This window comes from Protopterus annectens, chromosome 1.part2 (assembly GCF_019279795.1).
Source record: "Protopterus annectens isolate FY-2018-M chromosome 1.part2, PAN1.0, whole genome shotgun sequence".
NCBI classification, from domain to species: domain Eukaryota; kingdom Metazoa; phylum Chordata; order Ceratodontiformes; family Protopteridae; genus Protopterus; species Protopterus annectens.
The window spans coordinates 564,722,743-564,742,909 of NC_056727.1; the positions used below are offsets into that span (position 1 = coordinate 564,722,743).

A 20,167-nucleotide genomic window follows, 5' to 3' on the forward strand; every position below is an offset into this window, starting at 1 on the left:
CTTACCTGTAAACCTGTCCTTTAAACATCTCCCAATTACTCGTATACTCTGTAGCAGTCCTCTTACCTCATGACCTTTCAAACCTTAGTGCTAGTTTGTGTGGAGATCATCTGCTTTTCCTTATGTTGTAAAAATATCTGGCAAGCTAAAAACAGATCTTTAAGTTTAAGTTTCATCACTTTCCACTTCTTATGCATAAAAGCTTGTTGACTGAAACAACAAGTATCTTAAATTAGACTTTGGCTTAATCATATACTATCTTTGTCTCTCACCACTGAGCTACTTATGTCAAAGTTAGGTAGACGGGGTTTGACATGCATGTGTTGTTGATCAGGAATAATTAAAAGCTTCAGATGTAAGGCAAAACGTCTAGTAAGGATGCCAGACTGTGAAATGATGTGCTTGTCAGGATAAGCTAGAATGGCAGAAGGAAGGAATATAATTAAAAGAAGAACAGAATAACGTTGGATTCATGGGCATGGTACAAGAATGCTGAATGGCTTCAAAGACTGAGAATGCGATACAATGTCCTTTAATGGCACACTTTTTTATAACAAACTAGTTTAGGATCATGAGATATGGACAACATGATTGCAGCAGTACCTGCAAGAATCTGTGAAAAGATAATAGTATCATGGTCCCGTACTAAATACTAAGCTATTGACCCAAGGGGCCTTTTTAAGCCTAGACGTGCTTCCCAGTAAAATTTGATAGGTATTGGTTCCAAACGGTTTTGTGGGGGTATATATACTTGGGCATGATTAGCCAAGCATTTATAAGTCTCCACTCTAAAAAAGATGTAAGTGCCAGACCACTGGTATAGTTACGGTTCCACATTCACTGATTCAAGTTTCACTTGAATAAGTGCAGGGATGAGCTCTGCTTCACATGGATGGGAAGCCTATTCCAGGGAAGGGTGGGCTTCTGAGATGCATACCTGTTCCTCCAGCGTGTCCTATTTATGTTGCAGCAAGGTTTAATCTTTGGATTGGGTGTTTCTGATGATATTTGTTTTATGGGTGTGCAACAGATGCATTAGAACTGGATCACAGGATGTTTTGTAGGCCAGGCATAAGTCGTTTCTCAGCAGCCTGAGGGAGACTGAATATAAGGACAAGGCTTTGATGCGATCCCCATAGGACTTGTTTTCCATGCCATGTATTGATTTTGTGAAGAATCTCTGAAGACACTCCAGTTGTTACGTATGCCTGGGGGTTGTGCTCAGTGATTGGTTTTATGAGAGTAGAGTACAACAGAATGATGACATGTTTGGATCTAGATGTTATACCACTGCTTATAAGCTGTGCAACATAGAATGATTTCCTGAGTAATGTAGACACATGATGATCACATGACAAATCACTGTCATAGGTTCATAGATTCATAGGTTAGTACTAGGCTAACTGCTCTTATAGGCCATTTTACACCTAGCCAATTACCCCATGTCAGAATCAAACCCTGCACCTTGTGTTCCTAAGGTAAACACCTTAACCATTACGCCAACCTCCCACCCCTGTCCACATGCATTCCCAAATCCCGATTACAGAGGCTGCTATTAGAGGTGTATAGTCAATGAAGCAGCTTGCTGGGGAGGCTGTCTTTCTGAAAGATACTATGATACATTTTCTGGCATTCAGTTTTAGACCATGACTCTGGCACCAGTTATTAGTCTGTGTCAGGCCTTCTTGGAGGATATTTGGGTATGGGGCGATTCAATGACTGCACTGAATTTGCAATAACCTGCACATTTGGTCATCCAGAAGTCCTTGACATTAGCTCTGACCTCTGAGAAGTAGATATCTAACAGAAGTGGCCCCAGCACTGAGCCCTGTGGCACCCCTCTAGTAACATACTGTTTTGCGGCGGAAGACTTTCCTGTTCTAACTTCTTGCATCTTATCTAGAAGCCAATTTGCTATTCACTGTGTGCTGTAATGGTTCATACTTCATTTACTGAGCTTTTCTACAATGCCTGAGTGGGCTATTATGTCAAATGCCTTGGCCAGGTCGAGTAGGCAGTACGCACTATTTTGCTTCATCCATTGCTTTAAGTGATCTTTTCAAAGAAGTCCAGCAGGTTAAGTAGGCAGGACTTACCACTGACAAACCAGAAATTATTTGGGTCCAGTGTTTTGTAGGTGACCTATATTGTCATTATCCAGGATTACTCTCTCCATAGTTTTGCATATGAGGATAGTCAGATTCATGAGTTGATAATTCCCTGGGTCAGTAGATTGCCTGCCCTTGTACAGTATGTTAACTGTTGCAATCTTCCATTCATTTGGCATCAAGCCTGTTTGGAGGCTGTGGTTAAATAATGTTTCTAGTGGTCCCTATAGTTCATGTTTCATAATATTAAGGAGGCACCCAAAACATTATCTGGACCCATGAATGCAGTGTTCTTGGCCTTGGAAAGCACCTTGAGCACCTGCTCTCTAGTGATAGGTGGGGGAGTTACGGCTGTGTTTATTTCCAAAGGGCATCTGGCCGGGGGGAGGGGCTAAAATTGGAGCTAAATTTGTCTGCCAGGAGGTTGCTATATCTTTTGGCTCCATTTAGGTGGCACTATTTACAATTAATTTAGTACTATGCTGTGTATTGCTTTTGATGTTACAGACATAGCTGATGAACATTTTGTCAGTGTCCTTGGCCTGGGAAGCTAATTTTACCTCAGATTTGACATTGGTGGACTTTATTACTTTCCTGAGTTGCTTGGTTGATGAGGAATTTTTTACCTTGCTGGACATTGCACCTCCTATTTTTTGTCATGAATTTATTCCTTTTGTAATAATATTTTTGTATACAACTTTTTGATGTTGGGATTCTGCCGGGGCATCTTGTTTTTGAGTTGATCTTGTGCTTAATCTGTGTAGGTACAGCTGTCTCCATGCAGCTGTTAATATGATTATACAGGGTTTCTGTGAAGAACTACACATAGGAAGCAGAGTTTTCAGAATTTGGGGTACTTGAAAATTTACCAGGGTTTCACTTAGTAGCAGGAACTTTGCCCTAGATATTTGCATTTATAAAGTCCAGAAATCTTTGGGCCTGCATATTAGGGGTTATGCACAATTCCCAGTTTAGATAGGTGTAGTTAAAGTTGCCCAAGAGTATAGTTTTAGGCTGAATGTGGAGCATCTCCATGGTTTTCCTGGCATATAGAGGAGGACCTATAGCTTGCATGGATATTTCATGGGACTTTGTGGATTTTGCAATTACTGCAATTTTATGTCCAGTGCAAAGAAGATACATCTTCAAAATGGACATAAAAGCATTATTGTTAGTAAATTAGGTAATTGCAACATGAAACAGGTTATCTATCTTGCAAAATGTGACAGGTGTCCTGCCTTCTACGTAGGAAGAACTGAACGCCACTTAAGGAAACGCATATATGATCACATGTATAGCATTAAGACTAAAGATATACATAATGCCCTTTACAGACATATACAGGCATTGGGAAGTGAACACACTTTTAAGTTTTTTATATTAGATGTTATTTATAATGATCCTAGGGGAGGCAATTTTAAAAGTCTTATAGCCTTTAAAGAAACTTGGTGGCAATTATATCTGGACGCCAGCAACCCACCTGGTCTTAATGAATGTATTTCTGTTAGATCTTTACTATTATAATACCTATGTATAACATCAATAGAGGTAAAGGTTGACTACATTATTTGCGTTTGTAGTTTATCAACCACTTGTTTTTCAAGTTTGGCAAGATACCTTTTTATAGTCTTTTTAAGGGTATTTTACAGGTTATCATATCTGACATTATTATGCCACAGTATTTTTAATGTTCTTTATAATTGCTTTGTATATAGAAAAACATTTTTTACATATAAAAAATTTTTTACATATAAGAATATTTTATATATCATTTTTTTAATAAGTATTTATATGTATTTTTATTACAAAACTTATGTAAATTGTCATTTATTTTTGTTTGAGACATTTTTCTGAATTATTGGCAGTAGTCATGTAATATTCCCCTGTTTATCAGATCCACATACTCACATAATTTTCCTAAAATATTTACAATTTTCCAAAATATTCATATATTCATACTTTTATTTGTATGATTATACTCTCGTGTATAAGCTTCACTTATACATTAATTTAATTTACCATCATAATACTTTCATATATTTAATTTACCATCATAATACTTTTACATATTTAGTTATGTCTATAATAATGTAATAGCACTGTCCTCTATACCATTTTTAACCGATGTATATATTTTTATACAATACACACATTTTTAACATAGTTTTAGCAATATATATTTTTAATAGTAATATTTATGTTTATTTATACACTTTACATACATTTTCTACAAACTTAGTTTATTATTAGTAAAAATTATATTATAATTAATTAGCATACTCGTATTTATATTATATTATATTTTATATAGGATGGGTGAAAAGCAAAGTAGTTTTTCAAGTAATTATGCCATATTTTGCACTTTAACCCTGAACATAGTACCACTGTGACGATATATATTTGATTGTCATTTCTGATTTCTTACAGATTCTTACCACTAATAGATATTTTGACATGATTATTGTTCAATTTCCACTTTAGTTGTAGTGTATCTTTAAAAAAATTTTTTAACAGTCTTTTGGCGCCAAAATGTTTATAAATTGAATGAGTTTATACATTCACTTTCAGTTCTGAAGAAGACCATTGGATTTGGTTGAAAGCGCTAAACTGTCATATTCTTCTATGTTTATTTTTATGTTGTGCACAGTTTTTCTATGTATTCACGAAATTCCGTGTGAGACTTTCTGTTCAAACAGGAAGTGTTTTATGTGTTTGCCGTGGTTTATGGTGTAGTGTCGTGATGTCCATTAAAAAATTGTGAGTCTATTCGGGTACCAGTGGATTATTGAAGTTTGCCAGCATTTTACTCGACTATTGAGCAGCATTACGCTTATTGGTGTGGCCGAAGGTATGAATGACATTAACCGATGTCACGATGTTGACCAGTGTATACTTACTAAGACCTCATGGCAATTAAATTATGTGGGTCTTCCTCTTCTGCTCCCTGAGCTGGTATCACAATTCTGATCACAGAATCCTGCTTTGGATTTTAAAATGCCTGTCTGACAGAAATACCAGAGTCTGGCTGTTGAATTCCCACTTACCTGTAAACCTGTCCTTTAAACATCTCCCAATTACTTGTATACTCTGTAGCAGTCCTCTTACCTCATGACCTTTCAAACCTTAGTGCTATTTTGTGTGGAGATCATCTGCTTTTCCTTATGTTGTAAAAATATCTGGCAAGCTAAAAACAGATCTTTAAGTTTAAGTTTCATCACTTTCCACTTCTTATGCATAAAGGCTTGTTGACTGAAACAACAAGTATCTTAAATTAGACTTTGGCTTAATCATATACTATCTTTGTCTCTCACCACTGAGCTACTTATGTCAAAGTTAGGTAGACTGGGTTTGACATGCATGTGTTGTTGATCAGGAATAATTAAAAGCTTCAGATGTAAGGCAAAACGTCTAGTAAGGATGCCAGACTGTGAAATGATGTGCTTGTCAGGATAAGCTAGAATGGCAGAAGGAAGGAATATAATTAAAAGAAGAACAGAACAGAATAACTTTGGATTCGTGGACATGGCACAAGAATGCTGAATGGCTTCAAAGACTGAGAATGCGATACAATGTCCTTTAATGTCACACTTTTTTATAACAAACTAGTTTAGGATCATGAGATATGGACAACATGATTGCAGCAGTACCTGCAAGAATCTATGAAAAGATAATAGTATCATGGTCCCAAACTAAATACTAAGCTATTGACCCAAGGGGCCTTTTTAAGCCTAGACGTGCTTCCCAGTAAAATTTGATAGGTATTGGTTCCAAACAGTTTTGTGGGGGTATATATACTTGGGCATGATTAGCCAAGCATTTATAAGTCTCCACTCTAAAAAAGATGTAAGTGCCAGACCACTGGTATAGTTACGGTCCACATTCACTGATTCAAGTTTCACTTGAATAAGTGCAGGGATGAGCTCTGCTTCACATGGATGGGAAGCCTATTCCAGGGAAGGGTGGGCTTCTGAGATGCATACCTGTTCCTCCAGCGTGTCCTATTTATGTTGCAGCAAGGTTTAATCTTTGGAGTGGGTGTTTCTGATGATATTTGTTTTATGGGTGTGCAACAGATGCATTAGAACTGGATCACAGGATGTTTTGTAGGCCAGGCATAAGTCGTTTCTCAGCAGCCTGAGGGAGACTGAATATAAGGACAAGGCTTTGATGCGATCCCCATAGGACTTGTTTTCCATGCCATGTATTGATTTTGTGAAGAATCTCTGAAGACACTCCAGTTGTTACGTATGCCTGGGGGGGGTGTTGTGCTCAGTGATTGGTTTTATGAGAGTAGAGTACAACAGAATGATGACATGTTTGGATCTAGATGTCATACCACTTCTTATAAGCTGTGCAACATAGAATGATTTCCTGAGTAATGTAGACGCATGATGATCACATGACAAATCACTGTCAAAGGTTCATAGGTTCATAGGTTAGTACTAGGCTAACTGCTCTTATAGGCCATTTTACACCTAGCCAATTACCCCATGTCAGAATCAAACCCTGCACCTTGTGTTCCTAAGGTAAGCACCTTAACCATTACGCCAACCTCCCACCCCTGTCCACATGCATTCCCAAATCCCGATTACAGAGGCTGCTATTAGAGGTGTATAGTCAATGAAGCAGCTTGCTGGGGAGGCTGTCTTTCTGAAAGATACTATGATGCACTTTCTGGCATTCAGTTTTAGACCATGACTCTGGCACCAGTTATTAGTCTGTGTCAGGCCTTCTTGGAGGATATTTGGGTATGGGGCGATTCAATGACTGCACTGAATTTGCAATAACCTGAACATTTGGTCATCCAGAGGTCCTTGACATTAGCTCTGACCTCTGAGAAGTAGATATCTAACAGAAGTGGCCCCAGCACTGAGCCCTGTGGCACCCCTCTAGTAACATACCTTTTTGTGGAGGAAGACTTTCCTGTTCTAACTTCTTGCATCTTATCTAGAAGCCAATTTGCTATTCACTGTGTGCTGTAATGGTTCATACTTCATTTACTGAGCTTTTCTACAATGCCTGAGTGGGCTATTATGTCAAATACCTTGGCCAGGTCAAGTAGGCAGTACGCACTATTTTGCTTCATCCATTGCTTTAAGTGATCTTTTCAAAGAAGTCCAGCAGGTTAAGTAGGCAGGACTTACCAATGACAAACCAGAAATTATTTGGGTCCAGTGTTTTGTAGGTGACCTATATTGTCATTATCCAGGATTACTCTCTCCATAGTTCTGCATATGAGGATAGTCAGATTCATGAGTTGATAATTACCTGGGTCAGTAGATTGCCTGCCCTTGTACAGTATGCTAACTGTTGCAATCTTCCATTCATTTGGCATCAAGCCTGTTTGGAGGCTGTGGTTAAATAATGTTTCTAGTGGTCCCTATAGTTCATGTTTCATAATATTAAGGAGGCACCCAAGACATTATCTGGACCCATGAATGCAGCGTTCTTGGCCTTGGAAAGCACCTTGAGCACCTGCTCTCTAGTGATAGGTGAGGGAGTTACGGCTGTGTTTATTTCCAAAGGGCATCTGGCCTGGGGGGGGGGGGGGTAAAATTGGAGCTAAATTTGTCTGCCAGGAGGTTGCTATATCTTTTGCCTCCATTTAGGTGGCACTATTTACAATTAATTTAGTACTATGCTGTGTATTGCTTTTGATGTTACAGACATAGCTGATGAACATTTTGTCAGTGTCCTTGGCCTGGGAAGCTAATTTTACCTCAAATTTGACATTGGTGGACTTTATTACTTTCCTGAGTTGCTTGGTTGATGAGGAATTTTTTAGCTTGCTGGACATTGCACCTCCTATTTTTTGTCATGAATTTATTCCTTTTGTTATACAACTTTTTGATGTTGGGATTCTGCCGGGGCATCTTGTTTTTGAGTTGATCTTGTGCTTAATCTGTGTAGGTACAGCTGTCTCCATGCAGCTGTTAATATGATTATACAGGGTTTCTGTGAAGAACTACACATAGGAAGCAGAGTTTTCAGAATTTGGGGTACTTGAAATTTTACCAGGGTTTAACTTAGTGGCAGGAATTTTGCCCTAGATATTTGCATTTATAAAGTCCAGAAATCTTTGGGCCTGCATATTAGGGGTTATGCACAATTTCCAGTTTAGATAGGTGTAGTTAAAGTTGCCCAAGAGTATAGTTTTAGGCTGAATGTGGAGCATCTCCAGTACATTTAAGTTATGTATTATGGTTTTCCTGGCATATAGAGGAGGACCTATAGCTTGCATGGATATTTCATGGGACTTTGTCTGAGGTAATCCAGCTGTGGAAATGCTTGAGTGCATCATACCTGAGGACCAGCCTTGAGCTATGTTTGTTTTTAATATAAATAGAGACACTTACTTACTATGCAGTTGTTGGATTAAATATGTGGAAGCCATTTTAGCTGTGCACTGCGAGTGTGCTCCTTGCAGCATTAAACCATGTCTCATTAAATTCACAGACATCTACATTCTCCAGAGTGAGGAGAGCTTCCAGGAAATAGAATTTCTTGTTTAGACTCCTGGCATTGAGCAGTAACACCTTCAGATTTTCCTGAGGCTGGTTTATCTACGTTGATATGTTTATCAGGTTTGCAATGCCTAAAAAAGGCAGTATGGGGTTAGGCAAGGTTTCAGCCAACATTCAAAATCTCTGAAGGGACAGGTGCAGACCATCCCCAGAAAAGCAGCATGTTCTGTCGACCATATTTTCCCAGGCTGACAAAACCTGTACTCCCTTCAAATGATACCACACCCTAAGCTATTTGTTAAAGTCAATTATTTTCTGTTCATATTGTGGCATCATCCTTGGAGAAGGTAGAATGCTACTCAATGCTAGGCTCATAGTGTCATGGGACAAATAGTCTGAGAGCTCTGTTATAACTCTCTTCATGTAGTCCAGGGAGGTATGTGTCAGGTCATACTGTTCCATGTGGTTCAATGACCTAAGTGCATGCAAGATCTGATGGATCTTGGCCACTGACAGACAGCAAACATTGACTCTCCCCTTAGTTAGCATGGTGAATGGGACATCTGTGTGTCTCACAATGGATTCTCCTACAGCCAAAATATTGAGTTGTGTAGTGGTGTGTCTTATGAACTTAGAAGCTAATACACCATGGGATGTGTGATCCTCAGCTCAGGCAGACTGACCATCTTCTACTCCACTGCAAAAGCAGTCCCAGGCCTTCTTAATGTAAAAACACACTACAGTTAGCCCAAACTGAATTCAAACAGGACAATCAAACAAATTAGCTAGAAACACACACACATTTAAAATGACTAGAATTCAGAGAAAACAGCCGTAAGATCAGTGAAAAGCATGACCCTTTACAGTGAAAAAGAGCATAGAAATGCAATAGATAATTTGAAAACATAGCAGCAGTACTCTTAGATATCTTATAAAAGTTCAAAAAAATCAATTTAAAGTACGTGTCTATGCTAGAACTGCACTGGGTACAAGCCAGGTGTTTCAGAACTCTGTGGAAATGAACCAAGAACTGTGCAAACTTGTAAAATTAATAGAGGCAGAGAAAACTGATCAAACAAACTAAATAGTCCTCTGACCAATCAAGCAGTTTCACCTAAAGCCTTCCTGAGTGACCATCAGCTCAGACAGACCAGGCTACCTTCCGCTTCCACTAGAAATGCAGTTCTAGGCCAAATGGTTCATAGAAAATATAGGTTCATAGATTAGTACTAGGCTAACTGCCCTTGTGAGCCATTTTAAGCCTAACCAATTATCCCTTGTGAGACTCAAACCCTGCACCCTGTGTATGTAAGGCAAACACCTTAACCATTAGGCCACCCTCCCAACCCAAAGTTAGTTTAAACAGGACAATCAAATAAATTAGCTAAAAACACAAACTTTTTAAATGACTACAATGCGGAGAAACCTGCGGCAAGATCAATGAAAAGCATAGCCATTTACAGTGATAATGGGCATAAAATTCAAAAATAATTGGAGTGTGAAGCAGCAGTAGTCTTACAGTCTTACAAAAGTGCAAACTAATCGATTTAAATTGGACTGCACTGGATACAAGCCAAATGTTTGCAATCTTCATGGAAATATGAGGATGAGAATAATAAACTGTGATGGAAAAAAGAGATGTTTTAATTCAAAAGAGGGAGACGTACTAAAACTTGATAGATGTCTATGTTTATTATTAAGTTTTTGACTTTGGCATCTCTACGAATCTTTAAAGCTATTACTTTTCAGAATTTTTGAACATGTTAGAGTATCTACATATCTGTTAAAAAGGGTGATGATGATGATGCATAAACACAACTCAGAATAATGTGTGTAAACTAAAAAATGCATTCTATTTTTTATGGCATTTTCTTTTCAGTGAGCTACAGAGAATGTATTAGTGAAACTGGTGATTTTAAAAATAAGGATCCTTGCGATGATTCGTTCTGTTAGTGGAGAGACAGAGAGTGGAAACATTATATCTAACCACACCCTCTGTGCCACACTTTGTACATCTGAAAGGGAGACAGTCCTAGATCATAGATTCTACTCTTCATGTAGAGGAAAAAAGATAATGAAACGATAACTGATGTTTTAGAGATATCACATAATGTGGAGGCCCTGCTTACTGGGGGCTACAGTATTTTGTATGCAAATCTGAGCACTTAGACTGCAGCTTCATCAAAGAATAAAAGAAACTGTGGTGCCTTACCAGGTGCAGGACTAAAACAGCAGTTACTAGAAATTACGCTAGAGAGATCTAGAAAGAGAAGTCTTGGATACGGTGTTCTCAAGTGATAAAGTCAAGTGGGTCTCAATGACAGTGCAGCAAGGTAGGCTGGTGGGCAACTGCAATGCATAGGGAGAGGCATTACTTGTAGAAATAAGAATGCATTCATCCTCTGATAGAACTTAAATATCCAGCTGGAGCACAATGCAGATCCCTATAAAGTGTTCTGTCCACCATCTCTGTTTACAGTGCCATTAAATACATATTGCCCTAGTCTCTGACCCAAAGTATGTACATGATGTTAAGAAAAGGCTGTGTAGATAATGTCTGAGGGTGGTGGAACAATGTTTAACTACTGAATACACACATAACAAGGTAGAAAAGAAATAATACATAATAAAGGAAACTGACTGCCAATAGATATTGGAATCTACTTTTGGAAAAATGCTTAAATGGTGACTTTGCTATAAAATGTGTATTGCAAAAACTTAGAAAAGAATTTTGGTACAATATCAGTTTTAATTTTGCTTTTACTTTTTCTGTCAAATAGCATTCTATACTGATGCATTGAAAGTTGTTATTAAGTAGATTTAAGTGCTAATGTGTTTTTACAAATATTTTGTAGTTGTTTCAATAACTGTTAATTGGTTTAATATGTGTAAGCTACATAACTAAATTAGGCTCTGGGCTGTGTTTAATGCAATGAAACCATAAGCACTGGCAGAGACTTGCTTTACTAAAAGTATCTACAATTTATCATAAGTAATAAGCTTTCCCAGGGGTGACTATGTCATTCAGTTGAATGGTTATTGTTAATGTGAAGAAGGTAAATTGTCTAATCTAATACAAACTGTATTTCTTAGGTCATTAAACCCACCACTGAATTTTTTTGTATGATACATTTTTCTTATATCGAAAGAAATGTTATTTTAAGTTTATTGCTATTTTGTAACTAAGCCTACAAGTGTCATTCAAAATTTTACTAAAATAATTTGTTAAAATATGCAAATGAATAAGGAAAAATTATTTATTTTGTGAATATTATGTCTAAAATTGTTTGATATGACTATAAAAGAAAAGGTTTGTTGCCAAAAATAATAAACAAAAGTCAGTGGTAAGTTTTGTTCTTTGTAGTCATTGTAAATGTATGCATGTGGCACAGACTACTCATTTTCTTTCAGTAAATGCATCCAAAATTTCTAAATTCATCACTTAAGTGTGACATTACAAGTGTATATTTAGCTCAATGTACATATGGTGCATTTTATGCTGAGCAGACAAAAAGAATGCTTAAACATAGAATTGCCAACGATATAAGTGTCATAAGATAGAAAACACTTTGTATAAGCATTCAAAAATAAAGAGGGTAAATTTGCATTAATAGGATTTTGTAAAGCATGTTATGAAAATATCACCTTACTGGATGAAAAATTATAAATATTAATTATTTTGGGGGGTACAATGTTTCCACTTGAAGTGAATGTTGTGTTTTAAGGTGATGTGTTTATTATTTACCATTTTCAAGAAAACAGTTTTGAGCAAAAAAATAAATGTTTTTGTTTAACATTATGAATTCTAAAATGTAGAATGATTTTAATCATGTGACATTGTCCACAATGAAAATTTGAATGAGTTGCAGTGGCTTGCTTAGGCAGATCAAACAGTTTTGTTTTGTTTTCTGGCTGCTCATTAAATCATTTGGGCACTCACAGGTGCTGGTTGTTTGGTGCATTTACTGGTGTTGTAATTAGCGCATGCACTATGAGTGAACACTTTCCAAGCAGTGACACCTTTTGGCACATTTACAAGGCAATGAATAACAGGCATTCTGGATTATGACCTCAGAACATAATGGGCTTTACCATTATTGTACCTTTCAAAGTAAGCTATGGGCTTATCCTAGAAGATGTTTTATTTTTAGGATATGAAAATAAAAACCTCCTATGTGATCCAATAAATTAAGCTTACTACAAAGGTAACAATAACTCTACAGCATCACAACAGTGATCTGTAGCCATGGCTAAGGCACATCCTGTGTTGTGATTTCTGCTGCCTATATGGTGTCCATTTGAGATCAACACTGCATGCAGAACAAGTAGCATTCTGTATATGTTCATAATGAAAGCTTAATCATGTTAAACTTACAAGTTGTGCTTTTGATTTCACTCTAGATCGAATGTATGGCACCTGTGAAGTAGACTGGTCAAAGGCTAACTACTCTACCATCTTCAAGTCTTACATCATTTCCATTTGGATTTGCTGTTTCTTCCTTCCCGTCTCTGTAATGATTTTCTCCTATGTATCAATCATTAAGGCAGTGAAAACAAGTCATGCCATAACAAGAATGGGAGATCTGACAGACAGGCAAAGAAAAATGGAGAGAGATGTCACTAGGGTAAGTCCTAGCACAGTGGGGCTGAGGGTACCAATATGCAAAGTTCACATTGCTTTGTTGTTGCATTATATGTCAGAACTGTCCTTTCATTTTACAGGAGGATTGTTTTGCTTATTTGGCATTGGCAAATGTGACTATGAATGGAATATTTTAATACATTTACAACAGGACAACTTATAATCTGTAAATGAATAACCACAATTTAACAACTTTAACAGTGTGACTCATAAGATTCAAGAGATTCTAACAGTGCTTCTGGCAACACTTACAGAAGGAGAGACGTGTACAGGCTGGGATACCAGTTTCAGTCTGAGAAATGTATTTTCCCAATGTTAGAGACAGAAACTTGAAAGAAAAGTATACTTTAAAAGATGAGTGAGACAATACCATACACAATATAGCTACTATGACTGACCCCTCCCTATTACATATATGAAAAGGTTTCCCAAAAAATAGCTGTCTGGTTACTTTGCTAGTGTAATTAGATTCATTAGGAGAGTTCACAAACTGTACTCCCTTCATTACTTTACCATAAGCAGAATTCTTAAATATGTAATCTTGAAATCTCTTTTGTTATTTTCAATATCAAGACATTATGTTTCTAATGAAAATGTTAATTTGTGTGTCTAATCAAGGCTGGACCACTGAGCTTACTGTTCAGCATTCTTGTGAGTGTGTGTGTGTGTGTGTGTGTGTGTGTGTGTGTGTGTGTGTGTGTGTGTGTGTGTGTGTGTGTGTGTAAGTGTGTGTGGTGTGTGAGTGTGTGTGTGTTTGAGGGATGTATCTATATCTAGATAGAGAGAGACAGAGATACATAAAATAGCTAGATTACTCACTTTTAATCACTTTCTTTTACTTTAAATGGTATCTCTATGAAGCAGACTACAGTTCAGCAGATACAGACTAGCACACATCACACTCATCCTGGGAGACTTCTAAGAGTTATCTGGCCACCAAAACATGTAATGGGGTTGTACTAGAACATCCTCCAAATTCAAGTGGAAGCCATGCTGGGGAACCTTGTGATATGACTGAAGGTCCTCTCACTTTAGAAGAGTAACACAGTGAGCTGTTTGGGTCAACTCAGAAACACGAAAAAAGGAACACCACCACAAACAGTTCCTTCCACTCAGCAACAGATGTCAAAATAACAAGTAAATAACAACCAAATTTATTGTTAAACAAAGTTGTTAGTTTACCTCAGAACAATTCAATCAGATCATTCATTTGCATATATAGTTAAAATTGGTAAAAGCACTTTTTGTAAATTCAAAAATTAAAGTAATAAGAACATCTTAAATCCATATGTATTCTGATACATTAAACCTAATAGTTGTTATCAAGTAAAATTGTATCCTTATAGATATTGTTTAAGGTACTGTATATAGTTTATATAAATATTTAAAAAATATGTATAAAAAATATATGAAAAATGTATTTTAAATAGACAGAACTATTAGAAACTGTTTAAACTCTAAGTCACATAATATACATGTTCCAACATCTTATTCCAGTTGATAAAACTTTTTTTCAAATGTAGAAAAATGGGGCTGCTTAATAAGTTTGTAGCATACCTAGTGTGTAATATATAAATTAATTTCTTTCATTTAACATCAATAGTGCTTTTATAGACATGTAGTCATTTATGGCAGGTGGGAAAGTAGCATCTGTATACACCTGCCAGTACAATTCCCTATAAGCAAGATAATTTTTGATATTTCCCCCTCTAGGGTTGTTCTTTATAGTCTCAATAATAGAAAATTTGAAGGTATGTTCTGTACCATGATATGTCGAGCTTATTGTCTCGCCTTCTTATACAGTAGTTATGAGAATAAATCCTTTGTTTGAAATGCCTCTCAGTCTTCCCGATGTAAAATGCAGGACAGACTGTGCATGTAGCAATATATACCAACATTTTGGTTTGGCAATTCCCTTTAACTGTATAAATCAAAGTGCTGTTTGCATTCAATAATTTAATGGAACTGTTTTCATTAAAATATCTGCACTGTTAGGATGCCCCACATTTGCTTGTGGGTTCACTTCATTCTTACCTTGTTTGGGCAATTCTAATAAGTGCTTTAAGTTCTTTCCCATCCTATTAACAAATATTGGCTTACTACCCACTTTCTCCAATACTTCCTGTTCAGATGTTAATATATGCCAATTTTTTGTTATAATGTCCTTAATTATGTTAGTAAATGGTCCAAATTCAACAATGTAAGCCTTATTATAGTTATTAATAGCCCTTGATGTCAAGTTATTATCTGTTATATCTTGTCCTAAAGGGAAAGTGTCCATTCCTAGTAATGGTATGTATCTGCTGTCCCACCAATACGTTCTAGATATATCATCCATCAATCTGTGTACCCTCTTTCCGAAAATAAAGATGTGATATATCCTATTTCTTCAATCATATCATCATTTTGGATGTCATCGCTCTGATGCATTGACCCTTGTATATGTTGGACTTCATCTTTCTAGGATGGTAACTATGAAAATCTATGTATGAGTTAGAAAAAGTGTTTTTTCTGTAAATGTTAGACTTTATATGTCCATCATTGACAGTAACTAGTGTATCTAAGTAAGGAACCCCTTGTTTGTTATGAACTTCAGTGAATTTCAGATATTCACTGCTAGAATTTATATAAGCTATAAAGTCACAGTATGATTTTTCTTCACCTTCCCACATAATATAGACGTCATCCAAAAATCTTGAATAATACCTAATAGAGTTGAATAAAGTGCTACAGAAGATTTTGGTGTCCTCCCATTCAAGCATGACCAGGTTAGCGAATATGGGCGCACCATAGCCACCCCGGTCTGCTTGTGCATTTTCCTCAAAATAAATGAAGTTATTTTGCAGCACTATGGACATCAAGTCAACTAAGAGTGATGGTGTCCACGGTGGTTTCAGGCAGTTGGTGAAAGATTCCAGTCCTTCATCAATTGGTATGCTACTAAACAAATCAATGACGTCTATACTGCTAAAGATAATATTACTGTTGTACTTTAAAACAGGATAATTTTTTAAAATCATGAGTCTTTTACCATGTGTTTGACATTCTCAAATAGGGGTTTCAACATATTGTCTATTACCTTTCCGATGGGGAAGGTCTTTGATTTACTTCGAGTCGAAGGGGGTTGCATAGTCCTTGTGGACCTTTGCCCACAATAGTGGCCGTGGGAAGGTCCACTAACATGTAATGATATATATCTTCAGAAATTCTCTGTTCTAAGAAGTATTCTTCTAGATACATATCTATTCTTCTATAGGCTATATTAATCTCATTTTGTGAGATAGGTGAATAATTGCCTGATTCATGAAGAATTTTGTGTATAGTTTCGCTGTATGTGTTGGCATTGTAAATGACTATGCCACCCCCCTTATCCGGCTTCATGACTCTAATGTTGCTGTTGTTCTGCAATTCAGTTAGAGTTAACAGCTCCTTCTTGGTTAAATTGGATTTTGTTATTTGTCTCTTAGATGACATATGTCTCTAGTAACTTTGTTGTCAAACTTTTGAATGCTAGAGTTACTTGTAACTCTAGCATTCAAAAGTTTGACAACAAAGTTACTAGAGACTTATATGCTGTCAGCCACACCTCTAAGAGACAAATAACAAAATCTAATTTAACCAAGAAGGAGCTGTTAACTCTATCTGAATTGCAGAACAACAGCAACATTAGAGTTATGAAGCCGGATAAGGGGGGTGGCATAGTCATTTACAATGCTAATACATACAGTGAAACTATACACAAAATTCTTCATGAATCAGGCAATTACACACCTATCTCACAAAATGAGATTAATATAGCCTATAGAAGAATAGATATGTATCTAGAAGAATACTTCTTAGATCAGAGAATTTCTGAAGATATATATCATTACATGTCAGTGGACCATCCCACTTTGGCCACTATTGTGGGCATACCAAAGGTCCACAAGGACTATGCAAACCCCCCTTTCCGACCAATTATCTCCGGAAGTAAATCAAAGACCTTCCCCATCGGAAAGGTAATAGACAACATGTTGAAACCCCTATTTGAGAATGTCAAACACATGGTAAAAGACTCATGGGATTTTTTAAAAAATTATCCTGTTTTAAAGTACAACAGTAATATTATCTTTAGTAGTATAGACGTCATTGATTTGTTTAGTAGCATACCAATTGATGAAGGACTGGAATCTTTTACCAACTGCTTGAGGAGGCACACAAACCTACCGTGGGACACCATCACTCTCTTAGTTGACTTGATGTCCATAGTGCTGCAAAATAACTTCATTTATTTTGAGGGAGCAATGTACAAGCAGACCAGGGGAGTGGCTATGGGTGCCGCTTGTGCGCCCATATTCGCTAACCTGGTCATGCTAGAATGGGAGGACACCAAAATTTTCTGTAGCACTTTATTCAATTCTATTAGGTATTACTCAAGATTTTTGGATGACGTCTATATTATGTGGGAAGGTGAAGAAAAATCATACTGTGACTTTATAGCTTATTTAAATTCTAGCAGTGAATATTTGAAATTCACTGAAGTTCATAACAAACAAGGGGTTCCTTATTTAGATACATTGGTTACTGTCAATGATGGACATATAAAGTCTAACATTTACAGAAAAAATACTTTTTCTAACTCATACATAGATTTTCATAGTTACCATCCTAGAAAGATGAAGTCCAACATATACAAGGGTCAATGCATCAGAGCGATGCGTATGACATCCAAAAATGATGATATGATTGAAGAAATAGGATATATCACATCTTTATTTTCGGAAAGAGGGTACACAGCAGAATTGATGGATGATATATCTAGATACGTATTGGAACTAAGGGACAGCAGATACATACCATTACTAGGAATGGACACTTTCCCTTTAGGACAAGATATAACAGATAATAACTTGACATCAAGGGCTATTAATAACTATAATAAGGCTTACATTGTTGAATTTGGACCATTTACTAATATAATTAAGGACATTATAACAAAAAATTGGCATATATTAACATCTGAACAGGAAGTATTGGAGAAAGTGGGTAGTAAGCCAATATTTGTTAATAGGATGGGAAAGAATTTAAAGCACTTATTAGAATTGCCCAAACAAGGTAAGAATGAAGTGAACCCACACACCAGCAAATGTGGGGCATGCAAACAGTGCAGTTATATTAATGAAAACAGTTCCATTAAATTACTGAATGCAAACAGCACTTTGATTTACACAGTTAAAGGGAATTGCCAAACCAAGATGTTGGTATATATTGCTACATGCACAGTCTGTCCTGCATTTTACATCGGGAAGACTGAGAGGCATTTCAAACAAAGGATTTATTCTCACAACTACTGTATAAGAAGGCGAGATAATAAAAACGCCTTAGCTCGACATATCATCGACCATGGTATAGAACATACCTTCAAATTTTCTATTATTGAGACTATAAAGAACAACCCTAGAGGGGGAAATATTAAAAATTATCTTGCTTATAGGGAATTGTACTGGCAGGTGTATACAGATGCTACTTTCCCACCTGCCATAAATGACTACATGTCTATAAAAGCACTATTGATGTTAAATGAAAGAAATTAATTTATATACTATATACTAGGTATGCTACAAGTTTATTAAGCAGCCCCATTTTTTTACATTTGAAAAAAAGTTTTACCAACTGGAATAAGATGTTGGAACATGTATATTATGTGACTTAGAGTTTAAACAGTTTCTAATAGTTCTTCTATTTAAAATACATTTTTCATACATTTTTTTATATACATATTTATTCAAATACTTATATAAATTACATACAGTACCTTAAACAGTATCTATTAGGATACAATTTTACTTGACAATAACTATTAGGTTTAATGCATCAGAATACATATGGATTTAAGATGTTCTTATTACTTTAATTTTTGAATTTACAAAAAGTGCTTTTTGGCGCCAATTTTAACTATATATGCAAATGAATGATCTGATTGAATTGTTCTGAGGAAGCTCGCCTTGGTTTGCGAGTGAAAGCGCTAAACTAACAACTTTGTTTAACAATAAATTTGGTTGTTTTTACATTCCGGTGGATTTATTTTGCTGACGCTACTTGTTATTTTGACATCTGTTGCTGAGTGGAAGGAACTGTTTGTGGTGGTGTTCCTTTTTTCGTGTTTCACTTTAGAAGAGTAATGTTTCTGCTCCAAGTCTTTCCTGGATAATTAAGCTTATGTATAACTCTTAAGAGCCATCTCAAAATGCAGAGACACTGGAAGACAGATGTAATGTAAACCTTTTATTGCACCAACCCAGAAAATACATAAAAGGTATTGCATCACATACGTGTTCCAGTGTCTGTGTTTTCTGCTAGTGGACCAGCATGGCATTTCTTTCTTTTTTCAACCATCAGAAGTGTTTTCTCAGCAAATCCATGAAGAAGCTTTAATTTCGTAATTTGTATCCATGATATTGTTCTGCTCTATAGTCAGTATATGGAGCTCTTGACCATTAGTGAGACTGGTAACACAAACCGGTCTGTACCTTCAGACATTTGCCCATAGCTTAGCATCCACTTAACCACAACGGATTGGTTAACTACCAATAATATCACAGCACCTTATTCATCTGTCTTGGCTGTGTCAGGCAATTGTAGGCCTTCACTTGTGTTCAACATCCTGAGTACTTAAAGTTCTCCACTAAGGACAGCTGTACTTCCCCAACATTAATACAACAATCCACTGTTTGCAGGAGAGGACATCCCATCCAGATCTCACTTGGCACAAATTGCACCAGTGTTTGTTGGAAATCATGGTCAGAGGAGGCAGAAAAGACAGCTTCATGTGCAAAAATGAGATGATGTTTATAGGCCCTGACTCTGAATATCATCCAGTCACCAGCTCAGTCCTTATACCATGACCATGAAGATCATGAACCTGAGTTTTGAGAAGATTCTACTTTGACAGAGCCTATCATCCTCCATGAATG

General features: G+C 36.5%; 1 protein-coding gene across 1 annotated transcript in view; it reads left to right on the plus strand.

The window, feature by feature from the left end:
- The window catches only part of LOC122790194 (opsin-5-like), a 570,713-nt gene that overhangs the window by 461,056 nt on the left and 89,490 nt on the right, over positions 1-20,167 (plus strand). Inside the window, exon 5 of the mRNA XM_044057777.1 lies at positions 12,974-13,197. Within this exon, the coding sequence (XP_043913712.1) occupies positions 12,974-13,197 (224 nt within the window). The remainder of the gene's footprint in view (positions 1-12,973; positions 13,198-20,167) is intronic.